Source organism: Raphanus sativus, chromosome 5, assembly GCF_000801105.2.
Source record: "Raphanus sativus cultivar WK10039 chromosome 5, ASM80110v3, whole genome shotgun sequence".
NCBI classification, from domain to species: domain Eukaryota; kingdom Viridiplantae; phylum Streptophyta; class Magnoliopsida; order Brassicales; family Brassicaceae; genus Raphanus; species Raphanus sativus.
In genome coordinates, this window is record NC_079515.1 from 34,550,218 (window position 1) to 34,577,882 (window position 27,665).

Here is a 27,665-nt window from a genome sequence, read left to right on the forward strand (position 1 = left end):
TACCGGTTCAACTTGATTTTTATTTTAAATTTTATATACAATATATAATTATATTTATAAAATCTTTAATATAAAATAATTATCATGAACTAAATAAGTAACTAAAACCTTAATACATACTAGATAGAAGAAAAACATATTCATATTGAAAACAGTGTTTGTTTGATAAATGATAAAATAACAAGATTTCATTGGGTAGTATTGTTGATTCTTAAAATCCTATCACTTTTTGTCTGAGACAGCTTGTTTCACACACACACAAAACAAATGTCATCTTAAAATCATATAATTTTTGACCATCCTAAAATAAAGTTTGAAAACAATGTATACTAATACTTAGTATATAAAACCAATATTTTTTAGTGAAACTCAAGAATACAATAAACGTAAAGTTATTGAATAAAATGGCACGGTTGACTAAAGTAATAAATATTAAGATTTAGTAAGAGTATATGAAATTGAATTTCATCATCATGTAAGAGTATGTTAAATTGAATTTACATTGTAAACTATTCAAATGGAAACAAACCAATTAAAAACGATTAACATTGACTTCCATTTAATAGATTAGATTAGTAAACTTTGAAAACCGTTTTTTAAAATTGATCCAGGTCATTAGATTATCCATTTTTGAATGATTTTACCAGTCTATCTCAAATCTGAATTTTTAGATGTAATCGTACTCGTTTAGTAACATCAAACTAGTTCGACTGGTCGGTCTAGAGTAATTTTGAAAACATTGATAAACACACACAAGCTAAAATGAAAAACTAACTGAAAATGGAGAGTCTTGACCACCTTCGATCACAGTCACAACACCATCTCAACCTTTTCATTATAAAGAGATACACCTGTGGACTTGGTGGATGTGGATCCCTTTAAGCCGAAGAACTAAATACCATTGTTCTCATCATATATGCCCTAACCAAAACCATTTGTGACCACTCAAGACGGAACGACACACATACACATGCAAATTTATAAAGGAACGTCATAACATGGGTCTACCTATCTCAAACACCCTCGAGACGGTAAGACACACACACACACACATTCTCTAACTATCCTTGTAACGAGATATTCTCAAACACTTTTTGAATGAAGTTGTTCAAGGCAGTTTGAGATGACCCACCATCCATTAGGGCAGCATGGCATTTCTCACTCACCTCCTTCACTCTCTTCCTCACATAGCTATCCTGCTTCATCAAACACTTGATTGCTCTCTCTATCTCTTCCGCCGTCACTAACTCCACGGAACGATCGTTGCGCCAATACTTCCTTATCTCCACGGCTAGTCCAAGTTCGTCCACCATCTCAAAAGCGTTGAACTTCTGCTCAGCGTACAACGGCCACGCTGCGGTCGGAACGCCGAACCATAGACTCTCCAGCGTAGAGTTCCACCCACAGTGAGTGACAAAACCTCCAACCGCCGGTTTAGCAAGCACGGCAACCTGTGGGGCCCAACCGATCACTTTACCTATCTGCTTTGTCCGATCAAAGAATCCTTCCGGGAGAACTTCCTCCAGATTTTCGAACTCTCCGGGTGGAGATGCTCGTTGGAGAGACCAGAGGAAACGATGCCCACTTCTCTCGAGCGCCACGGCGATCTCTCTTGCTTGCTTCTCACTGAAGCCACCCATGCTCCCGAAACAGAGGAACACTACCGATCTAGGTGGTTGCTGGTCGAGCCATTCTAAAATGTCCGATCCTTTTTTGTCTTCCTTGGAGGTGAGGTCTAAAAGCGGCCCCACTGGATAACTAGGAGGAGCATCACCACAGTTGAGAACTCGCAACGTATAAGGCTCAATCTCGGCAGCGGTATTTACCAAAATGCCCTTCATCTCTCTGTATCTTCTTGCCTGATTTACCAAGATCGGTAGCCAATCTTTCGACGCGAGGCCGTGAGGAAGGCACTTCACCGGATAAGGACGAGTCAAACTCGGGACATGCAACACGTCTTCAGAGTCTTCGTAATCGTTTTCACTCACACCGTACCTATTCTCATCGCACAGTGTCTGAACGTGAAACCCTAGCCCGAGAAGTCCTGCGCTGGACGTGTAAAACAGATAGGTCGGGACGTTAAACTCGTTAGCCACATCCATCATCAAAGTGCAGAACAAGTCGACGACGAACCCGGCTAAACGAGGCGAGTCCGGTAGCTTCGAGTAGTCGTCGACGAGTTTTGAAACGGCGAGTCTCACCTTTGGCTTCTGATTCTCTATGTGGATGTCGAGCCTCGTAGGTTGATCGGTGTTTTCGCCGGATATGATTTCATAGCGGAGACGGTTGATGCATGCAGCGGAAAGGGATGCTACGTAGGCGGTAGAAACGACTTCTCCGCCGGGAAGGGAAGGAAGGAGCAGTACGGTGATGGAGAGGCGGTCGTCTCGGCTGACCAGTAGCTTAGCCATCTCTACGGCTGACCTGAGATGGCCGATCCCCGGATATGGTATGAAGACAAGCTCAAATTGCATGTCTATCGTTCTTATTATTATTTTTCTTTTTGTGGCTTGCCTGAATCTGGCTCTGCTAGATTAAGTTAATAGCAATGTCTACAGACTAAAACGGGAAAAAATTAATATTACTGACAAATTGTTAATGCTTTCGCCAGGAAAAAACAAGAAGAAAGAGACGGTGAGTAATTAATACTGGGGATTGCTTAATGGACTAAACTAATTAATGTTACAGAAACATAAATTAAAATTAATTTAAAATGCTTCAGAATATATAAAGGACTGAGAAATACTTCAAAAATAAAAGCAAAAAAAAAACATAAAGAGAACTTTTCTTTGGCTTTAAACTGATTTTATATTTAGTTTTGCTGTTTCTTTAGTTCAACTGTTTTGAATCAACAATTTCGGAACGGCAAAAGAGAGTGATGATGTTTCTAAACATTAGGAAGACTAAGTCTGGACTTATCACTAACAAGAACTAAAATAATTAAAACAGATTAAACCTTGACCTCAATTTTTAGTGTATCTGATTAGGGATGCTGGTTCGGTTTGGTATCCTCCCGTTCACTTGACTGATCGCATCATTATTCAATTCCTCAGATAACCCCTGCAAAAAGGTTTAGATTGGAAAAGCTTTTTGCTAGAGTTGAGTAACGTGACTAACGTCTTCCTATTGGATATGCCATACCACTTGATAATCTTATTGGTGTTGAATATGTTTTGCTTATATACACAGAAAGAGATCTCTTTATAGGGCAAAGTAATATATTCATGACAATATACAAAATAGTTTCATAATCTATTAGATGAGCTGTCTTGATCTTTGAATCTATTTCTTCCTGTTCCATCACACCTCACAAAATACAGGAAAAATCCAATCTTAACAATAAGAGTTTGACCAGATGGTCTAGTTGTCCGCTTTGAACAAATTGACGGACAACATGATAATTACATTTCACTGATTCGTGCTTGAGTGAGACTGCTAATTTGTAACAGGGGCGGATCCATTTGAGAAGAAGTGGGATCAGTTGATACCAGACAAAAAAATATAAATATCAGAGTATGAATGATGACCAAGAAATAAAAAAGAATAATGCATTCTCTAATATTCTTAAATATTACTATTTATAAAAAATATTTATTTTTTATTTTTTTCATTCTTTTTTATTCCAGAGAAATATAAAATAATATTCTTCCTTATTAAATATGATAAGAAATAATCATTCTTCGTCATTCATAAAAAATTATTTCTATAGGTTCCTTTACTTTTCGTTATCACTTGTCCAGTCAGTATCTCTGAAGCCATGGAGGTCAGTTTTGTTGCTTGCTCATAGAAAAATGATTTGTGGGATGATGTCAGAGGGATAGTGGAGTATTCATTTCATACCTGATCAATGTTCAGTTGTTAGACGATGCATGAATTTTGACAGTTTATTGATGAAGAAAGAAATATCGGGCCTTCTGAAAGATAACTATTGTAAAACTTCCCACAATAGTATGTTATTTTGTGGCATCATCCAAGGTTGTGCCCGAGAGAAGTGTGACTGACGAATTATATATCCATTGGCGTGACTACATCTTTTGTATAGGCTGGATATTTAGGTACGCATTCAGATATTTCTAAATTTTGTCTCGGATCCGGTTCGGTTCAGTTTCGGATAACACATTTAAATTATTTTAAAATTTTTAAAATTCAATATATATATTAAAATTTCAAAATCTATAAACAAAAAGATATATTACATACAAATTTGAATATAACATATGTCAAAGTAGCTAACTTAATACAGTATGCTGGTTTGAGTGACTTAAGAAAAACTATATGGGCTCAGATTAGGCATAATAATAATAGAGAGCTGGAGTCTAATTAGTGGGCTTTCTTAGAACAAAACCCTAAAACGAAAACAAGAGACGTTGTAGCCGCTAGGCGATAAGGAAAACCCTAATCTTCTGAAGACAAACTCAACAGCGTCTGTGTCCGTCCAATATATATACGCTTCGTCTTCTTCACATAATAGAAAACACCAGAGCTGCTTCTTTACCTCTTCTTTTTCTTGGTTTTATGATATTTTTTTCCCTGGAGATTCTATTTATTTGTCCTTTTTTTGTGGTTGTGGTAAAACGGAATATGGTGATGATACGAATAATTCGTGGACTAGAGTTTCAGATCTGGGCTCTTCACCCAGTAGTTGAAGAAACAACCCTTGGCTGTCTGAGTATCCCTCTTTACTCTCACCACCACAATATATTAATTCTTTTGATATAGCCTATGAGGATAAAACAATTATCTTAGCGGATTTCAGTGAGGTTTTATAATCAATGATCTGAATTGTTACACTCACTGAGGCTTTTTTTTTTAAATCATTACTTGTCGAATTGAAAAAAAAAGTATATTAATTTGTTTGTTTTTTCAAATGATTTGTTTTTAAATTTTCGGGATGATGATGCGATGATGATAAAACCGCACGGAGGTGCATGAAGGGCAGTGGACAAAACATATGTTTTGCCGTGAGCTCTCTTAATTAAACGACTTCTCCTTCCACTGAGCATAATGTTATATAGTCCCTTAAATTGCAATATATGTTTGATAATTCGATATTGAAAGGCGTCTTTTACCAATTCTGAGGGATAAAAACAGTTCCTTTAGGTATAATGGCATTGACGAAAGATTGATAAGGTTGTGGTATATCCTGATCATCTGACTTTTTCTATGTTAGTTGATCCTGGAAATGCCTCGCACATTATTTCATAAACTCAGTTTTGTGTGTTTAGTGACACGGTTTTTTATATCATCAATACTTGAAAGGACAGCTACTTGCTTAAGGCACCTCTGTTACGTTTGGGACGACTTTATAATGGACTGGAACACTTTACCTGAAACCAATTCTTATAAAATGACCATGAAACAAATTCTTGAAACTATGAATTGTTAAAGATACCAAAATAGAAATTCTATTTCCATAACCATATTGGTGCTAAATTTCTTTATCATAACGTCAAGAAGCTAGCGTGATAGCTAAGTAAGAAAAAGCCTTAAAGAGAAATATCCAGTAGTAAATTTATTGAAACGAAATTTATGAAGGAAGGTGTCGAAAACTTCACATTACAGATCCCATTGATGCAACAAGAAAACACGATAATGTTGTTGATACAGAAATTACAAGTTTCTTTACTTCCGCCGATAACACTCGCAGTACATTCTTAATGTCCAGACAACACAACAAAAAAAAGGAAGTTACAAGTTTTATGATGGAAACGAGACCATTTACGCCTCTGCTCTTTGCTTCTGTCAGAACAAGAAGATGATCAAATTGAACATTGTAGGTTTGTAGGTTTTGTTGCTTATCTTTCACCTCTCTTTTTTTTTGATTAAGCACATCCAAAGAACTGCTCTATAGACTGCGAGGTGAACACGTTGGGAGCCGTTCGCTCTGGTTTCAATGCAGACACGTGAAGCTGGTATTTGATGAACCGCTGCAATAACACAAAAACAAAGGGAGAAAATCAGTTTAACAAAACTGTGGATAAAGAGAATGGTAACTTTTTTAAACAAAGGCAAAAGGACTTTTACAGCTAGTTGTGTGCTGATCTCTGGGTTTGTATCAATATGCCAGTCAGGTTCTATTTGTCTAACAAAGGATGTTCTTCCGATCTCTGTACTACAGAACAGGACCTGCAAAGTTTCACGTTACAGTATTATTCTAAGTCTTCACATTGCGAAAAAACATAGATTGTCTTGAGATTGAGAGTACCTTATCTTTGACCAAACCACCAGAGTTGAAAACACCTGCAGTCTCTAAAGCCTGTAGAACTCTGGCCTGCATAAATTAACCAGTAGTTTAAAATGTGAGTTTCAGAACCTTAGTCAACCGAAAAAAAACAATGCACACTAGTCTCAACTCTCAAACATTTAGTTGCACACCAATGTCATGTCAGCTCACTTATCCTTATCAAACATTATCCATTATTTTAACTCCAGTCAAGAAAAAAAAAATCCATGTTATGATCCACTTGTCCAGTTTTTAAGCTAATCATTTTTAATGATGATAAATAACGACACCTAATTTGATAGCTCCAGTATATAAAAGAACATTGAATGTAAAGGAGGCTGTTGCTTACTTCACTTTCGTCGTCAAGAACTCTTTCCATGAGATATAAATCAGAATACTTTGTAATCTCTAGGAGAACTTCCAGAACCGATGACCTCACTGTTGCTTGTTTCTGCATAGTGTTTTTTTTTTTTAAATTCTCAGAGTCAGGTACAGACACATAATGCAAATAACTTTTTTACATGAATACCAGAAAAAAAAGAGGAAATGTTATTACTTGGAGTTCTTCTGGACTTGATTCCTCAAGAATGACTCCAAGAAGACGGCACGTTACCTATTACACAAGAGTCAAGCTCAATTTAATATTGCTTCCATACAGCTCCGAGAAAACACATAACAAGATCTTGTCTATGAACATCAAGTGTATTAATCATGGAACACCAAGGACCATATGTGCAGTTCCAAATGATTAAAGCATGACCAAAAGGACAACATTTATCAACCAATGCGAACAAGACATGTAATTATTACCTTCCTTCCTTCACTAAGCTTCTGCCTAACAATCTGCCCCAGTGTAGGCTGCAAAAAAAAAAAGGAAGTTCATCCATAACACTGAAGGTACAAAAGTTTGAAACTTTGGGGGGTAAAGAAAGAGAAATAGAATGATTACTTTGACAGGCTGAAAGAAGTGATCAACAACATCTTGCACTCCGTTATCCTCATGAGGCAAAGAAACATCTGACTGAGCAGCAGCAGCACTAGAGGAGGAGGATTCAGCTGACTGCATCGTCCTGCGTTTTGGCTGCCTTCTTCGAGGCTCCCCTGGTGGTCTTCTTATAGCCCTCCATGTGAATATCACAGCTATCGCAAGCCCCGCTATAGCACCAATAGATCTTGAATCCTACCAATATCCAAATCAAACTCTCATTAAGTTTCCATTTTTTAAGCTTAAACCCAAATTAGACTCCAACCCTATAGATTACAGAAACCAAATAGCTAAAGAGAGAGTGAGAGAGAGAGAGATCGAACCAGATTGGGAATAGATGTAGAGAAGAGGCTAGACATCTTGAAAGTAACGTAAGCGCTTAACCGTTTGATCAATCGAACAATCTCTTCGGTAGGCGATGGCGGCGACGACGACGAAGAAGACGATTCCGCCATAGCCAAAACTTCAAAAGCGTTGTTGTTTGAGGACGGAAATTCGGACAATCAGATTCTTAGCTTCAAAAAGCTGTCTGAAAAAAAGTACCAGAAAAGAAGGGCACTGTACTTTGGGGGAAAGTACATCCGATGAAACTGACACGTGTTCATTTTCATGCGTGGCTATAGATTAGCGTGTGCGACCACGATTTATACCGTGGGATGCGATGGATGCGAACTCTATCTCGCAAGGAGTGGAAACGGTGCGTTTTGGTCTTTTCCTCTTTGACTTTGAAGTTTTTTTTTTTTTTTTTTTTTTGAAGTTTTTTTTTACATGATCAACACAATACAATCCGAAGTGTAAGATTATTAAGGAAACCAGATTTGTTTACAGTTTGGTATGGTTTTGTTACTTAAGCCATCAATGGGTATCACTACTTCACATGTGAAAAGAAGCAAACAAATATATAAAATATGCAGAATAGAGACCACATGAGATGTTGATACTAAAACAAATTTTAAAATTTAGATATCAGATGATAAAAGATTTCCGTTAATCAAACGTTTATAATACAATTAAACAAAGGAAAAATTTCATATAATAAATACAAATATCAAATCATGCGTAGTTTTTTACTTCTGCATTTTGTTTTCAAATCCAACAAATTTGAACATAACATCATCAAAGCTTGGTCAAGGAAGAGTGTCCATAGTATCTAAAATAATGGATGATTTATTACTTTTATTCAAAATATTTTATAAATATGAAATCTAAAATAATTAATATATTTAATATATAATTGTGATTTATTAGTATCTTTAGGTATCCAAAATATTTTTGGTTTAGATTGGAATCAGCTCCTTTTTTTGGATATTAAATTTTTGGATTTATTCCGATATTTAATCTGTTTTATTTCAAATTCGGTACTACTTTTTCTTGTCAGATTAAGTTTGGTTCTTAGTATTGCTCAACCCTAATCATGTGGTTCTAAAAAAAACTTGTACAACTCTGACTATTAATTTTATCATCCTTTTCTCTAGCCGCAAATACCAAGTCTCAACCTCTCTCTCCTGTCTTTTAGATTAAAACATTGGAACTAAGATGATAAAACGAATTTCTTTAAGGTCACCAAAGTACAAAAAGGAATCATAAAATCTTCATCTCCTATATAAACATCTCCACTCCTCAACGATTTATCTTTTAATTAAAAACGTTCCGAAGGAACAAAGATCACAAACAAATGTCTTTTGGATCGGTCCCTATCTTGGCCGCGATGGCCATGCAACTCCTCCTTATACCCACCTTTGTTTCGTCTCTTAACATTACCAATGAGTATCTCCACCATGCATGCAACAACACCCAAGGGAAATACAAGCGGGGGAGTGAGTTCGAGAAAAATCTCAACATTGTCATCAAAAACATATCCACCTTTGATCTGCGTAACGGTTACGCCCTCGACTCTAATATGAAGAGTCCCTATCTTGATATACCTCCCAATACTGCTTTTGTCATGCTCCAATGCCGTGGTGACTCCTACGGGCCCAAGTGTCACTCTTGCCTCGCCGAAGCCCTCTCTGGGGTAACATCAAATCACTATTTTATTATTAGCAGTCAAGTATGAAAATATACAAATGGATATTCTTATCGATAAACATATATCATAGATATACGACAATCCTCATACTCTACATAGAATGTTTAACTGACATAAACTGATACAGTTTGAGGTCTGGTACATAACAAAATCTATAATAATTTAGTCAATATAGTGCACTTCTTTATCGTGGTGTCCTTATATATATGACAGCTTCGCAAGAAATGTCCTGGAAACAAAGGAGCAACAATATGGTATGACCAATGTCTTTTGGATATTTCTACACACAGTTCCGTTATAGAGGTCCTACCGAACAGAATCCACTATGATAATTATTTATGTATAAGCAATCCAAAATCCGTGAGCGGCGATAAGAAGGTATTCGAAAAGAAGAAGCAGGTTTTCACCGATAAGCTATTATCTGTAATCAACAAGACTAGCAGCGAGGACGCCACGGGGCGGGGGCCACTGTACGCAACGGGGAGACGATGATTGGGACAAAGAAGTTTTATGGAATGCTGCAATGTACGAACGAGTTATTTGGGAGTGCTTGCTATGTGTGTCTAGAGTGGCTTGTCTTGCAACATCCATTCTGCGCCTATGAAAAACAAGGAGCTAGATATTTGTGTAGAAGCTGTAATGCAAGGTTTGAGTTTTACCCTTTTCTTAGAATTTAAGACTGTTTGATGGGAGCTCTTAATTTGCTTTATGTTTGATTAAGTGCTATATCAAGGAATAAAAATGGTTAACCTCTTTGTGGTTTATTTTATGTAACACAACAGTATGTATGGAGAGCTTCTAACTTCTTCTTTTTATGTTTCCTAATCCGTTAATAAATTGCAGTTTTCTTTGAAAAAACAAAAATAACTTAAATCAGTTACAAAAAAGAAACAAAAATAACTCTATTTTATATAGAACTAGAATTAAGCTCACCCCAGCAAGTGAAAAATAATCGAAAATATCTAAATTAAAAATATGTTTTAAATTATTTTGTTTACTTTCAGTCGAAAGTAATATCATGTTCACTGTTGTTTTGTTATTTTTGTTAAAAAACAAAATCTTGTCTGATTAATAAGTATTTTTTTATTTTTAATTATAGAATTATTTTACATTTATCATTGTTTGCTTTACTTTTATAACAATAATAGATGAAATAAAGTTACTCGAAATTACAGTTAAGATTCAATATATAAATTATATACTACTGTCCCTTATATATTATTTGCAATATACATTTTTAAAACATACTGATTAAATAATGTGAAACTGAATTTTTACTATAATATTTCAGATTACGTTGATAGCTTAACATGTTACTTTTTAAAATTTACATATTTTTAAAACATTTATCAGAAAAAACAATATCATCTAGACTTGTTAAGGTTTTTTAAGCAAATATTATTATTTAATTTTATAATATTATTAGTGAGTATATTATTTATTCAATTACTTTTTGTAATCATTGGTTGTATTATATATAATATATATATATTATATATATATATATATATTATGTTATATGCTTAATAAATTTACCATATTTGTTTCTTATTAAAGAAAAACAATTTTCTTTTTATTATTTAATTATTGTAATAAATTTTTTAATTGTAAAAGTAATATATGGTGAACTAGATTCAGCTTAAGTTATAAAAATTACAAATATCTTTTTATATTTCTTTATTTTATGTACATAAGTTGTTGAAATGATGAAAGACGTCTCTTACTAATTTAAACATATGCAAATGTATATATAATTAAAAATAGGTAAAGTTAAATGATGTAATATACACATAAATAATGAACTATCAAGAAAGAAAAAAAATCTAATTTATATATTTAAAATATATTAGTATAACCAAATTATTATTTAGTAAAATATGTCAATAATATGCTATATGTTTAAATATCTAATTATTGAATAAGATATTTAAGATTTTTTAAAACATATTTATATTTTAGATTTAAATATTAAATGACATAGCTTAGTTGTAGATGATGTTGTTACGGAAAATACATAATTAGGAGATGACTAGAACAAAATTTTATGAACTATTAAATAATTCATTAAATATTTGGGCCAAATAATAAGAAAATGGAAAATGTGGTATTTAAAAAAAAATAGATGATGAAGTGTCAATTTTTGATGCACCACTTGCTTAGATGGATTCATGTGAAGAGAGAAAAAAATTGATTTTATTTATATAGATAGACTAGTGATTTTCTCGGGCTACGCCCGAGTTTTCTTATATAAGTTTAATTTTCATTTAATCTATTATATATAATGTATATTTATCGTTTTGAAGAAAATATAATTATAAAATGAAATTTAAATTATTAGAATGCAAACGATAATAATAATGAAAATAGATATTCTATGACTTAAAATTTATATGTTGTTGATTTATGTTTTTAAAATAATTGAACACTGAATTATTTTTCTTATAAGTTTTACTAATGTTTAAGATGTTTTTTCAATTAATTTTATTTACCTACTGCAATATTTTTATTGTTTATAATTATTTGATCTGATAAAGCTAAATATTTTTATTGGTTCGAGAAATATTTTTCTATGTAAATTGTAATTTAACTTGTTCAATATTTTGTTGTGGAGAGAAAGAGGTGACTTAATAGATACTAAAAGTAAATGTGAAATTAATGAATGTTTAATTTTTGATTTTCATCACAAAGTAAAAAGTTATTTGAAAATATTTTTTATTTTATTTTTTTAAATGTAATATTTTCTTTTCTTTTGGAGCTTTTCTATAGTTTGATTTACCATATTTTAAAGGATACATATAGTCTTCACTCTTCATGATTTTATCCCCAGATATTTCCTTCCAACTTATTAATGATTTTTATGGGAAGATGTGTTATATTAAAAAATAGTGATGTGTAGATTTAGAAAAAAACATTATACGCGTTGTAACAAACTTGTAAATTGGAATAACTAAATCAATACGTGCAGGTTTGGGGATAAATGGATAATTCTCTAGCAGTGACTACCATTTGATTAGAATGAAATTCATGAGCTTGCATATCTATGGATTTTTATCAATCCAATATTGTCGCAGCAAGGTTTCCTTCCCTGATGCTTCTCAGTGACATTAATCATAAATTATATATATGGTATGCTGCTAGCAGAAAACATAGCGAGATAGCTTATGAGTCAGCCAAAATTATAAAGAGAACTTTGAATCATGTAGTGTGCATTACCTATAGATTTTATTTTTGACAAGTCACCTGCGTGCAAAAAGGCATAAATCAAAATGTAACGCAAAACAGTAAACACTTATAACTGAAGCAGTAAATTATTGAATGTCCCTAGACTCTAGAGTTCATTAAGCGAAAAGACAGATCAGAAGCTTTAAGCCATCATCCAAGACAGAATACCAATATTTAGAAATATAAAGACAAACAATAACGTAACCACCAGACCACATTCAAAATCTATGAACTTCACCCTGTGGTGATTAGTAGTCTCTTTGATGAACTTATACATCTCTGCACCTCCAATGATGTTCACCTTAAACAAAAGAAAGAACTTGACAGGCACATAGAGCTGCATGATCAGAAGCTTGTGTACTTAAGTATTCCAAGAATCGACATATCCTGTATAATCATCTAACCAGTCCTCAGAAGCACAACATCAACCAAATTTTTCTCCATCTTACCCTCTTTCCCTCTCAGACAGTTTCTCACTCCAAAGAGTTCTTTGTAAATTTGCTACCGGCCTAAATCCTTGATGACAAATTTGGTGTGTTTAGTGAATCGTATGCAGACCGTAGCGCTGGAAACTTGAAGGGGATATTGCCTCTAGCAGCATGTGTTTTCGTACACAGTTCCTGCACTCAATAATTTTTGAAAGTGATTATACTATTTGCGGTGATGGATCTTCAAAGTAAGTGTGACTGCCAATTTAAAAAGAATTTTGAATTTAAGGTTATTGAAGTTGGCGATTTTGGAAGCAACAGCAGATTAAAGGTTATTAGGTAGATAATCAGTACCTTGTCGTCAAGCAAGACCATGTCAACCCCTATCAACTCCCCTCCTTTCTTGACATTGTGAAACTCATAGAAGAAAAGATGACGGGTCATCAAAAACTGCTAGTATCGGCCAGAAAAGTTGAATTTGAGAATTTTCCATAGCAAGAAGCTTAAATTAGGAGAGGTATCGTGAGATTGGGAGATGAAAAACTGTGATATACCTCAGAAGCAATATTTATACACCAACATCGTTTAACAGAGGAGGTGAAGAATCCAAATTGAAGATGAGATAGTTGGGGGAATTGATTGTCATACCCATTACTGATGAAAGTTATGCGATGAGTGCTTCATATCAACCACCATGCTTCCTGTTGTACTATATCATTCCACTTGCTTTCATGATCTCACCAGTGAATTTGGTAACTCGCTCTAATACCAATCGAAAGTGCAAAAACTCTTATAATTGATCTCTTTCTCTGTTTAAAGTGGCGCCAAATACAAGGTTCACCTGTCTCTACTTATACTAGAAGATTTAGTGCCTCCTCTAACCAACTTTTCAAAGAAAATATAGTATTATATCTTTTTTATGGAATATTTTTTAACCTTGTATAAAATCTTGAAAATCTTCCCTTAATAATTTTGCAATTTCCTAGGTAAATTTTTGCTTGCTTAACCTTCAAGTAACCTCTACTTTCGTTTTAGATCGGCCTCCAACTCCAGTCTCCAAGTCAATTACAACTTCGCTTTATGTAACACTTCTTAATATACTTCATATATTACTTCATGAGTAGTACATAAACACTTCAAAGAATTATATTTCTTCATCTAAATCTCAGTCGCTACTACACTTACATTTTTTCTCCTAAGTTACCATAGGAAAGAAGCTTCTGTACTCTCTTCGGTGTAAAGCCAAAGGCAACAACAATGAACAAAGTGCGAAGAGAGAAGCATGTTGGGTCAGCACAAAAGAAGACAATGAGCTTGTGTCAAAGAATAGAGGAAGAAAAGCCCATCGACACAAGTGAACAAATAGAAGAAGAGAAGTCCATTACAGTAATCACTTCTGCAACGGCTACAAGACAGAAAGTGAACAAGAATAAAGTCATTAGTGAAAAGCTTAAACCAGAACCTCACAAGCCAGACCTGCAAAATAGATTCGAATTGTTGAGCTGTGATTCAAACTGAGTCATTCAGTAGAGGCTCGTAGGGTTTCTGTTCTTTTATACAAGTATCAAACTTCTGTAAAATCTTGAGTCTGCAAGAAATAAGACAGTAATATTCAGACACTTCTTCTCCTTTACGTTTCAAGTTCTCTGTTTCTCTCTTTGCTTTCATTTGGTAACAATATTTTTCTCTGATAAATTTTGACTTTTCCTTCCTCTTTTAGTCTCTCTTCTTAGCTTCTTCGCGTGTCGTCTTTGCACAAGTGTTACTTGGATTTGAATTTTCTATTGTCAGATCCTTACTTTTGTGAGGATTTTGGTAGATCTGGTTTCTTTAGTTTTGCAGGTTTAAAAGTAAGGTCCTCAGATCTGCTCTTCTCTTGATCCACTTCTGTCCGAAGCTTTGTGGGTTTCGGCCGTGCGTTATAGTTTCGTAATAAATTACTATTGCCTTCTATTTCAGGTTGACAACGTATGGTTCTATAAAAGTTAAATTGTCCAACTTTGACTTTTTCCATCAGCCCTGTTCTCTCGCCGCATATACTAAGTTCATACCACTGATCTCCTCTAAGACTAAAACATTTATTATATATAAAGACTAATTAAGATGATGAAACGAATTTGTTTAAGGTAAACAAAGTACAAGAAAAAAGGAATCATAATCACTTCAAATCTAAAATTCTCATCAAAGCCTCTTATATAAACATCTCCACTCCTCAAAGATCACAAACAATGCCTTTAATTTTTGGATCGGTCCCTATCTTGGCTGCGGTGGCCATTCAACTCCTTATATCCAGTGTTTCGTCCCTCAACATTACCAATGAGTATCTCCACCACGCATGCAACAACACCCAAGGGAAATACGTGCCAGGGGGTGTGTTCGAAAAAAATCTCAACATTGTCCTCAAAAACATATCCACCTTTGATCTGCGCAACGGTTACGCCCTTGAGTCCAATATGGATAGACCCTACAAATTTATACCTCCTGCCGCCGTCTTCGTCATGCTCCAATGTCGTGGCGACTCCTACGGGCCTAAGTGTCACTCTTGCCTCGCCAAAGCCCTCTCTGGGGTAACATCACTTCACTATTATATTATTAGCAGTCAAGTATGAACATATACAAATGGGCATGCGAACACACTGAGATATATAATAGATTATATATATATGACAATTAGGGCCAGTAATTACTAATATACCTCGGTAAACATTGGCCTTAACTCAAAAAATATTAGAAGTCATATAGTATACAGAAATAAATTACAAAATATATTATGAAAAAAATTATTAAAATTCTTATAAAATGTTTAATGTTCCCCAAAATCTCATATATCCAACTTTGATGACAATTCTTATACTCTACGTAGAAGGTTTAACTGACATAATCTGATACACTTTTCAGGCTGGTAGAAAACAAAAATATGTATTATATACGTAATATAGTTATAAATGCAATATTCTAATTTATGGTTGTGTGGTTATATATATGACAGCTTCGCAAGAAATGTCCGAGAAACAGAGCAGCAACAATATGGTACGACCAATGCACTCTGGATATTGCTACATACAATTCCGGTGACACCAGAATCCTTTACGATAATTATTTATGTATGGAGAACCCAAAGGACCTGAGCGGAGATACGGAGATGTTCGATAAGAAGAAGAGCGCTTTCACCAAAAAGCTATTGTCTGAAGTCAAAAAGTTGGGCAAAGACGGGAAGAGGCCAGTGTACGCAACGGGGGAGATGATGATCGAGAGAAAGAAGCTTTATGGAATGATGCAATGTACGGACGAGTTATCTGGGAACGGTTGCTTTGTGTGTCTAGATTGGCTTATCAATGAGCGTCCATTCTGCGGCCATGAAAAACAAGGAGTTAGATATTTGTGTAGAAGCTGTAATGCAAGATTTGAGCTTTACCCTTTTCTTAGAACTTAAGACTGTTTGTGGGAGCCCTTTGTTTGATGTTTGAATAAGTGCTATATCAGGAAATAAAAAGTGTTCTCCTCTTTGTGGTTTGTTTTATATAACTCAACAGCATGCATGGAGAGCTGATCTCTTCTTTCATTTTATTTTTGTGGCAACATGCTTCTTTATTCGTATCAAACAAACTCTAATCTAAATGTTTGACAAATAAAAAAAGACTGTTTAAAATTATCTATAAAATGTTATATAATTACGTTTAAGAACTTGTGTCATCATATTTAAAATTAATTAAATATATTATAAATATATTAAATTATATTCAAAATTAGGTGTATTCTTCGAGTACTTCCAGGGTTTTTGGTAATTTGTAGGCATGATTTTAACAGCTTATTTGCGCGTAGCGTAATTTCGAACACGGTTTTTAACAAAGGCTCGATGTGATATATTCTCACGTTTTGTATTTGTACCTTTTTATTAATCTTATTATATAAAGTTTGGTTCTTCAAAGTTACTAATTAACACGATTGCGACACGTGGCAATTATAACTTTAAGATTGTGACATGTGTTAAAATATATAAGAGTAAATAATATCAATCTTATTTTTTTTTAAGATTAAACCAAAATATTTAAAAGACTGTTTAAAAATGATAATTTTCCTTTATTCAAATCCTAATTTAAAAGGTCATAACAAAAAAATTGTCATTTAAAAACGATTTACAAAAAAACAATTATTATTAGCCAAAAATGTAAAAGACTGATTAATGCTAATTTTCTTTTATTAAATCTTAGTTAAAAAGGTCATTAACCAAAAAAATCTTATTATATAAAAAAGAAAAATTTAAAAGACTTTTTAATGCTAATTTTCCTGTATTCAAATCACAACTAAGAAGTTCATAACCCAAAAAAAAATTATTTACATATGAAAAGATTTTAAAAGTAAAAGTAAAATAAAGTAAAGATAACTATGAAAGAAATAAAAAACAACTGTTAAAAATATTAAATAATGCTAAATTTCCTTTATTCAAATCATAATTAAAAGGTCATAACCAAAAAAAATTGTCATTTAAAAACGATTTAAAAACAATTATTATAAACCAAAAAATGTAAAAGACTGATTAATGCTAATTTTCTTTATTCAATCTTAGTTAAAAATGTCATAAACCAAAAAAATATATTATTATATAGAAAAGAAAAATGTAAAAGACTTTTTAATGCTAATTTTTCTGTATTAAAATCCTAATTAAGAAGCTCATAACCCAAAAAAAAATATTTACATATAAAAGCGATTTAAAAAAAAAGTAAAAATAAATAAAAAGTAAAGATAACTATGAGAGAAATAAATAATAAAAAAACAACTGTAAAGAAATATTAAATGCTAATTTTCCTTTTTTTTAAAAGTGAAAGAGTGTTTAATGTTAATTTTACTGAATTCAAACCCTAATTAAAAAGATCATAACCCAAGAGGAAAAATGATTATTCACATCTATATATAGAACTAAGCTCTCTCATATTTGTTCAGACAACCAAAAATAAGCGTTGCTTCAAGAAATATACAAGGTTAGGTTTTATATCCCAAACTTGGCATGTTCTTCTTTAATACGTTTAGTTGTGATTATGGTTATTGTTGTGTTCGTCCTATTTTTATGACTTTTAGTTGTGATTATGCTTATATAATATGTTTATTTATGTTGTGTTGGGTGACGATGCTATGCTTATTATTTCTGTGTGTTTCAACTATGCTTATTTATTATGACTATTTACCAGGAATTTTCAAGAAAGAATGGTTTGAGCAAGTTATTTAACTCTAGAAAGTGGGAGGCAAGAAATTTAAATAAGAATAATGAGCTTATGGGAATGAATTTTCTCCTACTCGATGAGAAGGTTAATTTTTTTTAACTTTTTTAGTTTAAATCTTATATTATTTTATTATTAAAAATAATTTGTTATTATATAGGAAAATACTATTCCAGGTTATGTGCATCATTCTCTTATTGAAAAGTTTGGAGAAGGATTACGTGAAGGAGCCGTCATTGAAATCTGCAATTTTAATGTGCAAGATTGCAATTGAAACTACAGAGTTTCAGATCATAAATTTCAACAAATACCTCAGATACCGTCTGAAAATTTTTGATTATGAAATTATTAAGATTTAGACCACGTGAAAGACTCAACATACGATTTATATGGTAAGATTCTTTTGGTTAGTTATTTCTTTATATATCTCCCCTTTTGTATCTTTCTTTCAACCTATTGCCTATTTTTAATTAATTTTCCTTGAAATAATCCTATTATATAACATGATTTTGTTACAAATGTGATCGGATATATCAAGAACATGGAGAAATCAGATGTTCGTAGTCGGACTAAACCTATCCTCCGAAGAGTTATTCTAACTTTATTGTTAGGAAGGTATATTTCAGTTTCAATTGTATTAATCAATTTCAATTCTATTAATCAATTTCGTTTTTTTATTTTTTATTTCTCTTTTACATTAAATATTTTATCTTAAACAGAGGAATTGAGATACAAGCAACACTATGAGCTGAACAAGCAGAATTATTTGAAGATAAATATCGTGATGTGGAAAGTAAAAATATTGTTCTTATCATGACAAGTGTTTTGGTGAATACATATGAAGATGAAATTTATTTGTCGGCATCATCTGGAACAAAATTCTTATTGAACAATGATTTTGATTCAGTTTCCGACTTTCGAACAAGGTACTATCTAAATTTATTAAGTTATTGAAGATGAACATGATACTAAAAATTATTAATTTAAAAAAGAAGTGTAGAATTAGTATTGATAGAAATTGTAAAAGAGTAATTTTAAAATTACTTATTAGTAACTAGAAATAATTATTTTATAGCAATTTATTTATTTCTAAAATTCTAAAGACAAAATAATTGTATAAGGTTATATAACAGTAATTTTCTATTTCTAAAATCCTAATCAAAAATGTAAAGGCGAATTTAATACTGTTTTTTTATTTTTAATTGTAAATAAAAAGGATATTTATAAAATAGAAATTTTTCCTTTTTTAAAAAATTCTAGCAAAATAAAATTTTAAAACTTATTTAATAAAACATTAGATTAGTACATAAGAAAATGTATAATGTTATCATTTACTTGATTGGCGTTATTCTTCGACTTTCAATTTTTCTTATTTTTCATTCAATTTTTTATTTTAGGTTGGGTTCAATTGAAAAATTTAAGTATAATTTTTTTTCTAAACCAAGTAGAAAGTTGATAACAATTCATCTATGTACCATTATTATAAAATACAAATTTTAACTTGAACGAAAATTATTTTTAGTTATAAAATAAATCTCACACAACATATGCAAACAATCATAAAACTATAATAAAATGATTATTATTTTATGTTTTCTATTAAATTAAAACATCAAACAAAACCGTTGCAACGCAACAGGCTCATATCTAGTGGTAAATAAAGATCATAGATAATTAATTCCTTGTATCACAACTCGCCTAAAATAGGTATTTTTTTGTTGATATTGACATATTTATATTTTAGTTATTATCTAAACTATAGAAAAATATACATTCTTAGTCGAAGTAAAAGAGGACTGAATATAGACACATGCAATTTACGTGTTGTGACAAGGGAAATTTATTAAAAAATAAAAGTAAACAATTTGATCATTTCTCTTTTCTAGTTCTTTTGGTGAGAAAAAATTAACAAGGATGAGAGAATTGCCCTTTATATAAATAGCAAACTTTTGTAATATCTTGAGTCAAGTTCTCTGTTTCTCTTTTTTTTTTGTCAAAATTCTCTGTTTCTCTTTTTGCTTCATTCGGTAGCTAAATCTTTCTCTGATCAATTTTGACTTTTCTTTCCTCTTTTGGTCTCTCTTCTTAGCTTCTTCGGTTGTCTTGTTTGCACAAATATTACTTCGATTTGAGTTTTCTATTGTCAGATCCTTGCGTTTGTGAGGATTTTGCCTCTAGTTGTTTTTTTGGTAGATCTCCTTTCTTTCGTTTTGCAGGTTTAAAAGGAATGTCCTCAGATCTGCTCTTCTCTTGATCCACTTCTGTCCGAAGCTTGTAGTTTCGTAACATTTAGTTTCATAATAAATTACTATTGCCTTTTATTTCAGGTTGACAACGTATGGTTCTAAAAAATTTAAATTGTCCAACTTTGACTTTTTCCATCAGCCCTGTTCTCTCGCCGCATATACTAAGTTATCAATCACTCTCCTCTCTTAGACTAAAAAATTTCTTCTATATAGAAACGAAGATGGTGGAACGAATTTGTTTAAGGTAAACAAAGTACAAGAAAAAAGGAATCATAATCACTTCAAATCTTAAATTCTCACAAAGTCTCTTATATAAACATCTCCACTTCTCAAAGATTACAAACAATGCCTTTAATTTTTGGATCGGTCCCTATCTTGGCCGCGGTGGCCATTCAACTCCTTATATCCAGCGTTTCTTCCCTCAACATTACCAATGAGTATCTCCACCACGCATGCAACAACACCCAAGGCAAATACAAGCCAGGGAGTGTGTTCGAGAAAAATCTCAACATTGTCCTCAAAAACATATCCGCCTCTAGTCTGCACAAAGGTTTCGCCCTTGACTCCAATATGGATAGACCCTACAAAAATATACCTCCTGATACCGCCTTCGTCATGCTCCAATGTCGTGGCGACTCCTACGGGCCCAAGTGTCACTCTTGCCTCGCCGAAGCCCTCTCTGGGGTAACATCACTATTATATTATTAGCAGTCAAGTACGCACACACTGAGATATATAATAGATTATATATACATATGAAAATTAGGGCCAGTAATTACTAATATACCTCAGTAAAACATCGGCTTCACCTCAAAAAATATTTAAAATTATATACTCCTTCCTGTTCCAAAAAGATAGATGTTTTAGAATTTGGTTTTAATCATTTTTTATATTTTCAATATATGTTTTGTCAACTAATAATGAGTAATTTTAAACTTCAAAAAAGTTTACAAAAAAAAAATTTAAATTCAGAAAAATTGATTATATTTATTAATCATTACAGGTTTAAAATTATGAAAAATAAAAAAACTATAAAGCTTATGCGTTTATAATAAATATTTAATATGTTTTATTAATATATATAAAAACTCTTGCTAAAATACTTATAATTATTTTGAAACAGAGGAAGTACATGAAATAAATTACCAAATATATTATGAGAAAGTTCTTAAAATTATTTTTAAATGTTTATGTTCCTTAAAAATAAGATATCATATCCGAGTTTGATGACAATTCTTATACTCTACGTAGAAGGTTTAACTGACATAATCTGATACACTTTTAGGGCTGGTAGAAAACAAAAAAATATGTGTTACATATACGTAATATAGTTAATGCAGTATTCTTCGTTGTGTGGTTATATGTATGACAGCTTCGTAAGAAATGTCCGAGAAACAAAGCAGGAACAATATGGTATGACCAATGCACTCTAGATATTTCTACATACAGTGCCGATGACACCAGAGTCCTCTACGATAATTATTTATGTACGACCAACCCAAAGGACTTGAGCGGAGATAAGAAGATGTTCGATAAGAGAAAGCAGGATTTCGCCAAAAAGCTAATGTCTGAAGCCAGCAAGTCAGGCAACAACAGCAAGGGGGCACTGTACGCAACGGGAGAGACGATGATGATGGGGACAACGAAGCTTTATGGAATGATGCAGTGTACGTACGAGTTATCTGAGAATGGATGCGATGTGTGTCTAGATTGGCTTGTCTTGTATCATCCGTTCTGCGGCGATGGAAAACAAGGAGTTAGATATATGTGTAGAAGCTGTAATGCAAGGTTTGAGATTTACCCTTTTCTTAGAACTTAAAGACTGTTTGATGGGAGCTCTTTGCTTGATGTTTGAATAAGTGCTATATCAGTGAATAAAAACTGTTATCCTCTTTGTGGTTCATTTTATATAACACACCAGTATGTACGGAGAGCTTCTCTTCTTTTATTCTAATAAAAAGTTCTGAAACAGAGTCACAGAGAACTAACGGAGAGACTCGGACATAGTTTCGTGCTCAGTATGTTTTATTAGGGACATAAGTCCCACATCGGGTATTGGAAAGGATCTTAAGCAATATATAAGATAGATGAGCCACTCCACTAATCACCAATTGGTTTTAAGTGTGAAGCCCATTTATCTTAACATGGTATCAGAGCCCGATCCACGCAGTCCAACCCGATCCATTATCGATCCAGTCCAAAGTCAGTCCATCGATCCTTGCCCAAACATTTCGAGATTGACGTTCAAAGAGCCATCATCTCGAGGGGGCGTATTAGGGACATAAGTCCCACATCGGGTATTGGAAATGATCTTAAGCAATATATAAGATAGATGAGCCACTCCACTAATCACCAATTGGTTTTAAGTGTGAAGCCCATCTATCTTAACATGTTTCAGAAGCGGGTTGACTCACACCCTGCTTCAGCAACAGCTTGGTGAGCGAGTCAGGCGAGTGGACATGATACTTAACATTCCCTGAAGGAGTCGAAAACACCTCAGCAAGCTCAAGCTTCAACGAAAGCTCAACCCTCTCTTCTCTAGTTGCACCAACCTTATAGTCTTTCTTTTTCAGAATAGACTGAGCAGTCTGATTGTTTGCTCCAACAGCTGCAGCTTTCCAACCACCATAGTTCCTACTAGGATCCGATCACTCATATACAACTGAAACCCATAGTTCTTGTCCCATCCTGTAAAAAGGAAAAACACTCTCCGAGACATGTTTTAGCAGCCTAAACCCACAAACAAAAAACAACAATTGGATTGGTCTTTCCGACAAACAAGAAGCAATGAAACACTGTCCTAAACAAGAAGCTACAGACTTGGCGAGTTAACTCAGCTAATCTTGGAAACGTTTCTACAATAGAGACAAAGACAAAGCTAAAGACAGATCTAGCAACTCAAAATTCACATGAGAAACGAAGATACCTGACAGGAATTGCGTTAAGTCGCTTCTTCGCTCTTTGATTTTGCTAGACGAAAAGTGAGATGTGAGCTAGCTTGTTCGCCAAGACAAAACAAAAACCTTTCTTTCTGTTCTTTATTGGATCTTAATTGATCCAGCACACGTACTATTAGATAGAGGGAAAGCCCAATAATAATTCAAGCCCAGTATATTAACTTCTGATTTCTTTTTGGTTTTTTTTTTGTTAATTTATTATCTATGGTAACTTTGTGTGATGTGTCCAACAGTTTTGTCACCAATATTTTATTCTTCTTCTATATAACTGAAGACAGTCTCAAATATAGAAGACTTATAGACATTTTAATTAGATAAAATATGAGTATGTTAATGTTTATGTTTTTGAGATAATCTTGATAAAATATGAATTTTATGTATATATAGAGAAAGTTGTTTTGAGAACTCTCTAGTAAAGATTGCTTTAGAAGTTTTTCCTTTGTTTTTACTGAAATCTGGTAAGGCGCTAAAGAAAAAATGATCTCCACAGTTTAAGACTTACTTTTCCAGAACTTTTTAATACATGAATTACATATTGTAATAATCACCTGAGCTATTGTGATATATGTTTGGTTAAAATTAACTTATTTATTAATTTACTCCGGAGAAAGAAGTATCATATATTTATTTTATTTTTTTGGTTGAAGTATATGATAAATTTGTTAGATATAAGTGTGTTATATACAACTATATTAAAACACATGTACTTGGTCACTGGTCAGTACTCAGTAGCTAGGTTGTGGACCTTGTGGTATGTTGGGGGGGGGGGGGGGGGGGGCGTAATCACATTTGCATTACTGCAATGTGCATGGCTAGTCTGTATCACATTTCTTTAACGTATGTACATAAAACAGAATAAGCTTACGCAGATACAAACTTGTTTAATATTTAGAAAAAGTTACCGTTTCACAGTTTTCTTCTTACTAAAAGTACAACATGAAACACACAAATAAACCATTTTATTGTATCAAATGAAACAAGTGATAAAAGGTACCACACACACAAATTAACCTCTCGTCAAAAGAGATCATCAAACCAACACATTCTACAGAAACAAAAGCTTCGGAAGACTCTTCATAAATCAAGCTGGACATTTGAAGCCAGGCGGTGGAGTCTTTCCACACGCGACAAGAACCTCAAGAGCAATTGGGATGATAAGGTTGATGTTGAGAAGTTTGGCTTTAATGGTGGTACATAAGCAAACGGCTGCGTCTAGGTCAACTAAACCTCCCAAAACCGGACAACACTTTTCTTTAGCGTACCCTTTACCAAGCCCGATGTGAATCAAACCTCCAAGAACGTCCACACAAGCGCCTAGCTTCAACGTGTCGATTGGGCAAGTCTCTGGCTTGGTGGATTTGGTGGTGTTACGACCGTGGGCTTGGTGGCGTTACAACAGGTGGCGGTGGACACGGTGATGGCGGTGGCGGTGGGCACGGAGATGGCGGCGTTACGACGGGTGGAGGCTTATGAGTGGGTGGTTTAGGGGTGGACGGAGGTGGTTTAACAGTTGGCGGTTTCGTGGGCGGTTTAGGGGTGGACGGAGGGGGTTTAACGGTGGGCGGTTTCGTGGGTGGTTTCGGGGTGGGATGAGGTTTGGTAGGGGGTTTCGGATGTGGGTGTGGGTGTGGTTTGACAGTGGGCGGTTTGGTAGGGGGTTTAGGGTGTGGGTGTGGTTTGACGGTGGGTGGTTTGGGAGGTTTTACTGCCGGTGGTTTAGGCGGTTTGCTGGGATGTTTTGGCGGTTTGTGGGGGTGAGGTGATGGTTTAGGAGGACTACAGTCGCAAGCGAAGGAGACGGCAAGAAAGCCAAGGAGGAGGAGGATAAGAAAAGAGAGGTTTTGTGTACGAGACCCCATTTTTCTAGTATGAGGGTGTGGTTTACCCAACGGAGTGAGTAAGAAAGATATAAGAATGTATCATTTTATAGAAAAATATTAAATTATATTTTCTATATATAATTCTCAAATATTGCAAGCATTTTGTGACTAGATTATTGAAACTGAATTTCATTTTTTTGTTTTTGTTTTGAAATCTAGATTTTGTAGCACGTGCTAAGTCACTTAGTTAGTAGTTGTAAAAAAAATAGCACAACATTCGTTATATACTTTCATAGAAACTCTATTGTGAATGAACCTATGTGAAGAGATACAGAAACAAGCTTTATTTTTTTTGTAAGTTGAACGGGCCTTATGATCAAGTGGCAGTAAAACAGGTCTGGAACGCTAACATGTTTCAGGTTCGATCCTCCCACTAATGCGGATATGAGTCCATGCTTTATGATCTATTTGAATGCTTTGGAGAAAGAGTCCATCTGCAAATTTGCGACTCTCCTGGATTCAACCAGATTAAAAAAAAAATTACAAAAAAAAAGATTTAGTAAGTTACTGTCAGAAGCAAACACTACTCCTCGCAAGGTTTCTGCCAAATCATTTATTCTATCCTTCTCCCTCTGAGTTTTTCTATATCTACGGATATATACATTGTTAGTCTGAATCCAAGAAAAAATATTATGATTAGAAAAGAAAATTCATGCTTTGTCCATCCACAAGAAAAAATTTCTTAAAAGAAAATATGATAATTGGCCCAAAACCATGAAATTTCTGGTTGTAAAAGTAAGAAACATTTATAATTATATTATAATGTGTTAGCGCAGCGGCAACTCGATTGCATCCAGACTGTGATTGTGTCATTGGGGGAACAAACCAGCACCGGATAGCTCTAAATCAATAGTCGATCAACTTCTGTTTCTTTAAATTATCTATTAAGTAGATCTTTCAAACTTAAATATAGACACCGAAGATAGAATTGTCAACATTCCAGAGCATTTAGAAAAAATAGTTTTTAGGCGAAAAAATGATAAATATCTTTTTTTTTGATAAATATGTTTTATTAGACTAATTTCATATACTTTATATCTTATTAGACTAATTTTTTTCAAAATATCAATACTCCCCTTAGTTTCAATTAAAAGTTCAAAATTACAATTAACAAAACAATTGCTAAATATTAAAATATATTTTTAACTAAAATATTTTTTAAAAGAATATTAACAATCCAAAAGGTTTTTAAAATACATTTTTAAAGTCATGTTTTTCTTTTTTTCTAAATCAAATTTTTTCTCTAAAATCAAAATTTCCTTTTTATTTTTTCTAAATTGATCTTTTTTAAATCACGTTTTTTTTAAATCACATTTTTCTTTAAAAAAATTAGTAAAAATAAGGAAACTAAATATTTCCAAATATTTTCTTCCCATATTTTTCGGAGCTTACTATATGTAGAATACATAAAACATATTTAAAATCGATTTCTACTAGTTTTAAAATTTATAGTAAATGTGTAAATTCCAATTTTTACAAGTTTTAGATTTATAGTAATGTGTAAATTTTGATTTATACAGATTTTAAAACAATAGGTTAAATGTGGAATATGTTTTCCAAATATTTTTAGATTACTATTATTTACGTAAACATATTAGATCTTTTGAAAAAGTAGATTTCATTTTCTACTTTGTAGAATAGAATATGAAATTATTATTTTAACATTTTTAGAACTAGAAAAAACAATCACCGAATTGATATAGGTATTTCATTAGTACTTATTATTTTTTCAATTTTTTTGTTAATCTATTTATTTTGTTTATTTTCAAAAATACTAAAGGACATTAAGACTTTAATTGGGGACCACAATTTAGGGAAAAAAATGATGGTGAATTTTTCATTCCTCAAGTTTTATTTCATTTATGTTGATTTTTTTGTTAGTTTATAGATTCATGGGTCCCACTTTATTCCTCTCATTTTCTTATGGATGAAAAAGATTACAAAGAAAAAAATCCTTCTCTAACTTCTCTGAGGAATAAAATGAACACAAATTCATTTATTTCTGTTTTTTCGTTTCATCAACTGAATATTTATTATTATTTTATTAATTTTTTCATTAAATTCAATGGTTACCAATTCAAACCTAAAAAAATAGTACGAAATAAAAATTAGCGTAAGAGGACATAGCTATCATTTTTGTGGCCTGAAAACAATTAAAAAAACATTCCAAAGCATAAACTTTCGCAAAGGTAGGCACGATTATCGTACGTCTAATATGTTTTTTTTCTTCTTCCAAAAAGCTATTGTCACCAAGCTTTTCCATTACATATATTCATAAAATGATCAATATTTCATATAAGGGGTATAACTTAGCTTTTCGAAATATGCCTTCTACTTTTTATTCCACCTTATTTATAAACCTGAGATCCAGTTGGTCAAATATCTAAAATCAAGGCGTAAATCAGGGAAATGTTCCGATATTGCCAAGCTCTAGTACTCTAGCCTAATACCATTTTAGAGAATGCCCAGTTTATAAGAG

The 27,665-nt window shown here is 33.0% G+C and overlaps 6 protein-coding genes and 4 non-coding genes across 10 annotated transcripts; 7 read left to right on the forward strand and 3 right to left on the reverse strand.

The window, feature by feature from the left end:
• Window positions 1-686: 686 nt before the first annotated feature.
• Window positions 687-2,548, reverse strand: LOC108862283 (UDP-glycosyltransferase 71B7-like). The gene has a single exon (XM_018636368.2). The coding sequence runs from the start codon at window positions 2,472-2,474 to the stop codon at window positions 1,062-1,064; it is 1,413 nt and encodes a 470-aa protein (XP_018491870.2). The 5' UTR covers window positions 2,475-2,548; the 3' UTR covers window positions 687-1,061.
• Window positions 2,549-4,575: 2,027 nt separating this feature from the next.
• Window positions 4,576-4,677, forward strand: LOC130495354 (small nucleolar RNA Z157/R69/R10). Its single transcript, XR_008934625.1, has one exon. It is a non-coding gene; the product is annotated as a small nucleolar RNA Z157/R69/R10 (small nucleolar RNA).
• A 39-nt stretch (window positions 4,678-4,716) lies between these two features.
• Window positions 4,717-4,803, forward strand: LOC130495357 (small nucleolar RNA R11/Z151). The gene has a single exon (XR_008934628.1). It is a non-coding gene; the product is annotated as a small nucleolar RNA R11/Z151 (small nucleolar RNA).
• Window positions 4,804-4,896: 93 nt separating this feature from the next.
• LOC130495360 (small nucleolar RNA Z152/R70/R12) lies at window positions 4,897-5,004 on the forward strand. The gene has a single exon (XR_008934631.1). It is a non-coding gene; the product is annotated as a small nucleolar RNA Z152/R70/R12 (small nucleolar RNA).
• Window positions 5,005-5,067: 63 nt separating this feature from the next.
• Window positions 5,068-5,197, forward strand: LOC130495372 (small nucleolar RNA snoR80). Its single transcript, XR_008934643.1, has one exon. It is a non-coding gene; the product is annotated as a small nucleolar RNA snoR80 (small nucleolar RNA).
• A 338-nt stretch (window positions 5,198-5,535) lies between these two features.
• On the reverse strand, window positions 5,536-7,821 carry LOC130512362 (peroxisome biogenesis protein 22-like). The gene is made up of 8 exons (XM_057010270.1): window positions 7,532-7,821; window positions 7,173-7,403; window positions 7,034-7,081; window positions 6,780-6,836; window positions 6,573-6,674; window positions 6,206-6,271; window positions 6,025-6,126; window positions 5,536-5,927 (listed from the first exon to the last, which is right to left on the reverse strand). Exons 1-8 carry the CDS (start codon window positions 7,661-7,663, stop codon window positions 5,823-5,825), a joined length of 843 nt encoding a protein of 280 aa, XP_056866250.1. The 5' UTR covers window positions 7,664-7,821; the 3' UTR covers window positions 5,536-5,822.
• Window positions 7,822-8,667: 846 nt separating this feature from the next.
• LOC108857000 (cysteine-rich repeat secretory protein 26) lies at window positions 8,668-10,042 on the forward strand. The gene is given in 3 exon segments (XM_018630916.2): window positions 8,668-9,222; window positions 9,451-9,712; window positions 9,715-10,042. Coding segments are annotated over 3 exon segments (801 nt in total). The 5' UTR covers window positions 8,668-8,883; the 3' UTR covers window positions 9,915-10,042.
• A 4,974-nt stretch (window positions 10,043-15,016) lies between these two features.
• LOC108860103 (cysteine-rich repeat secretory protein 26-like) lies at window positions 15,017-16,391 on the forward strand. Its single transcript, XM_018634013.2, has 2 exons — window positions 15,017-15,454; window positions 15,877-16,391. Exons 1-2 carry the CDS (start codon window positions 15,116-15,118, stop codon window positions 16,318-16,320), a joined length of 783 nt encoding a protein of 260 aa, XP_018489515.1. The 5' UTR covers window positions 15,017-15,115; the 3' UTR covers window positions 16,321-16,391.
• Window positions 16,392-20,041: 3,650 nt separating this feature from the next.
• On the forward strand, window positions 20,042-22,831 carry LOC108861741 (putative cysteine-rich repeat secretory protein 13). The gene is made up of 2 exons (XM_018635687.2): window positions 20,042-21,033; window positions 21,722-22,831. The coding sequence occupies exons 1-2, from the start codon at window positions 20,695-20,697 to the stop codon at window positions 22,166-22,168; spliced, it is 786 nt and encodes a 261-aa protein (XP_018491189.2). The 5' UTR covers window positions 20,042-20,694; the 3' UTR covers window positions 22,169-22,831.
• Window positions 22,832-24,174: 1,343 nt separating this feature from the next.
• On the reverse strand, window positions 24,175-25,215 carry LOC108863489 (36.4 kDa proline-rich protein). The gene is given in 3 exon segments (XM_018637930.2): window positions 24,175-24,656; window positions 24,659-24,682; window positions 24,685-25,215. Coding segments are annotated over 3 exon segments (774 nt in total). The 5' UTR covers window positions 25,166-25,215; the 3' UTR covers window positions 24,175-24,387.
• Between the last annotated feature and the right edge of the window lie 2,450 nt (window positions 25,216-27,665).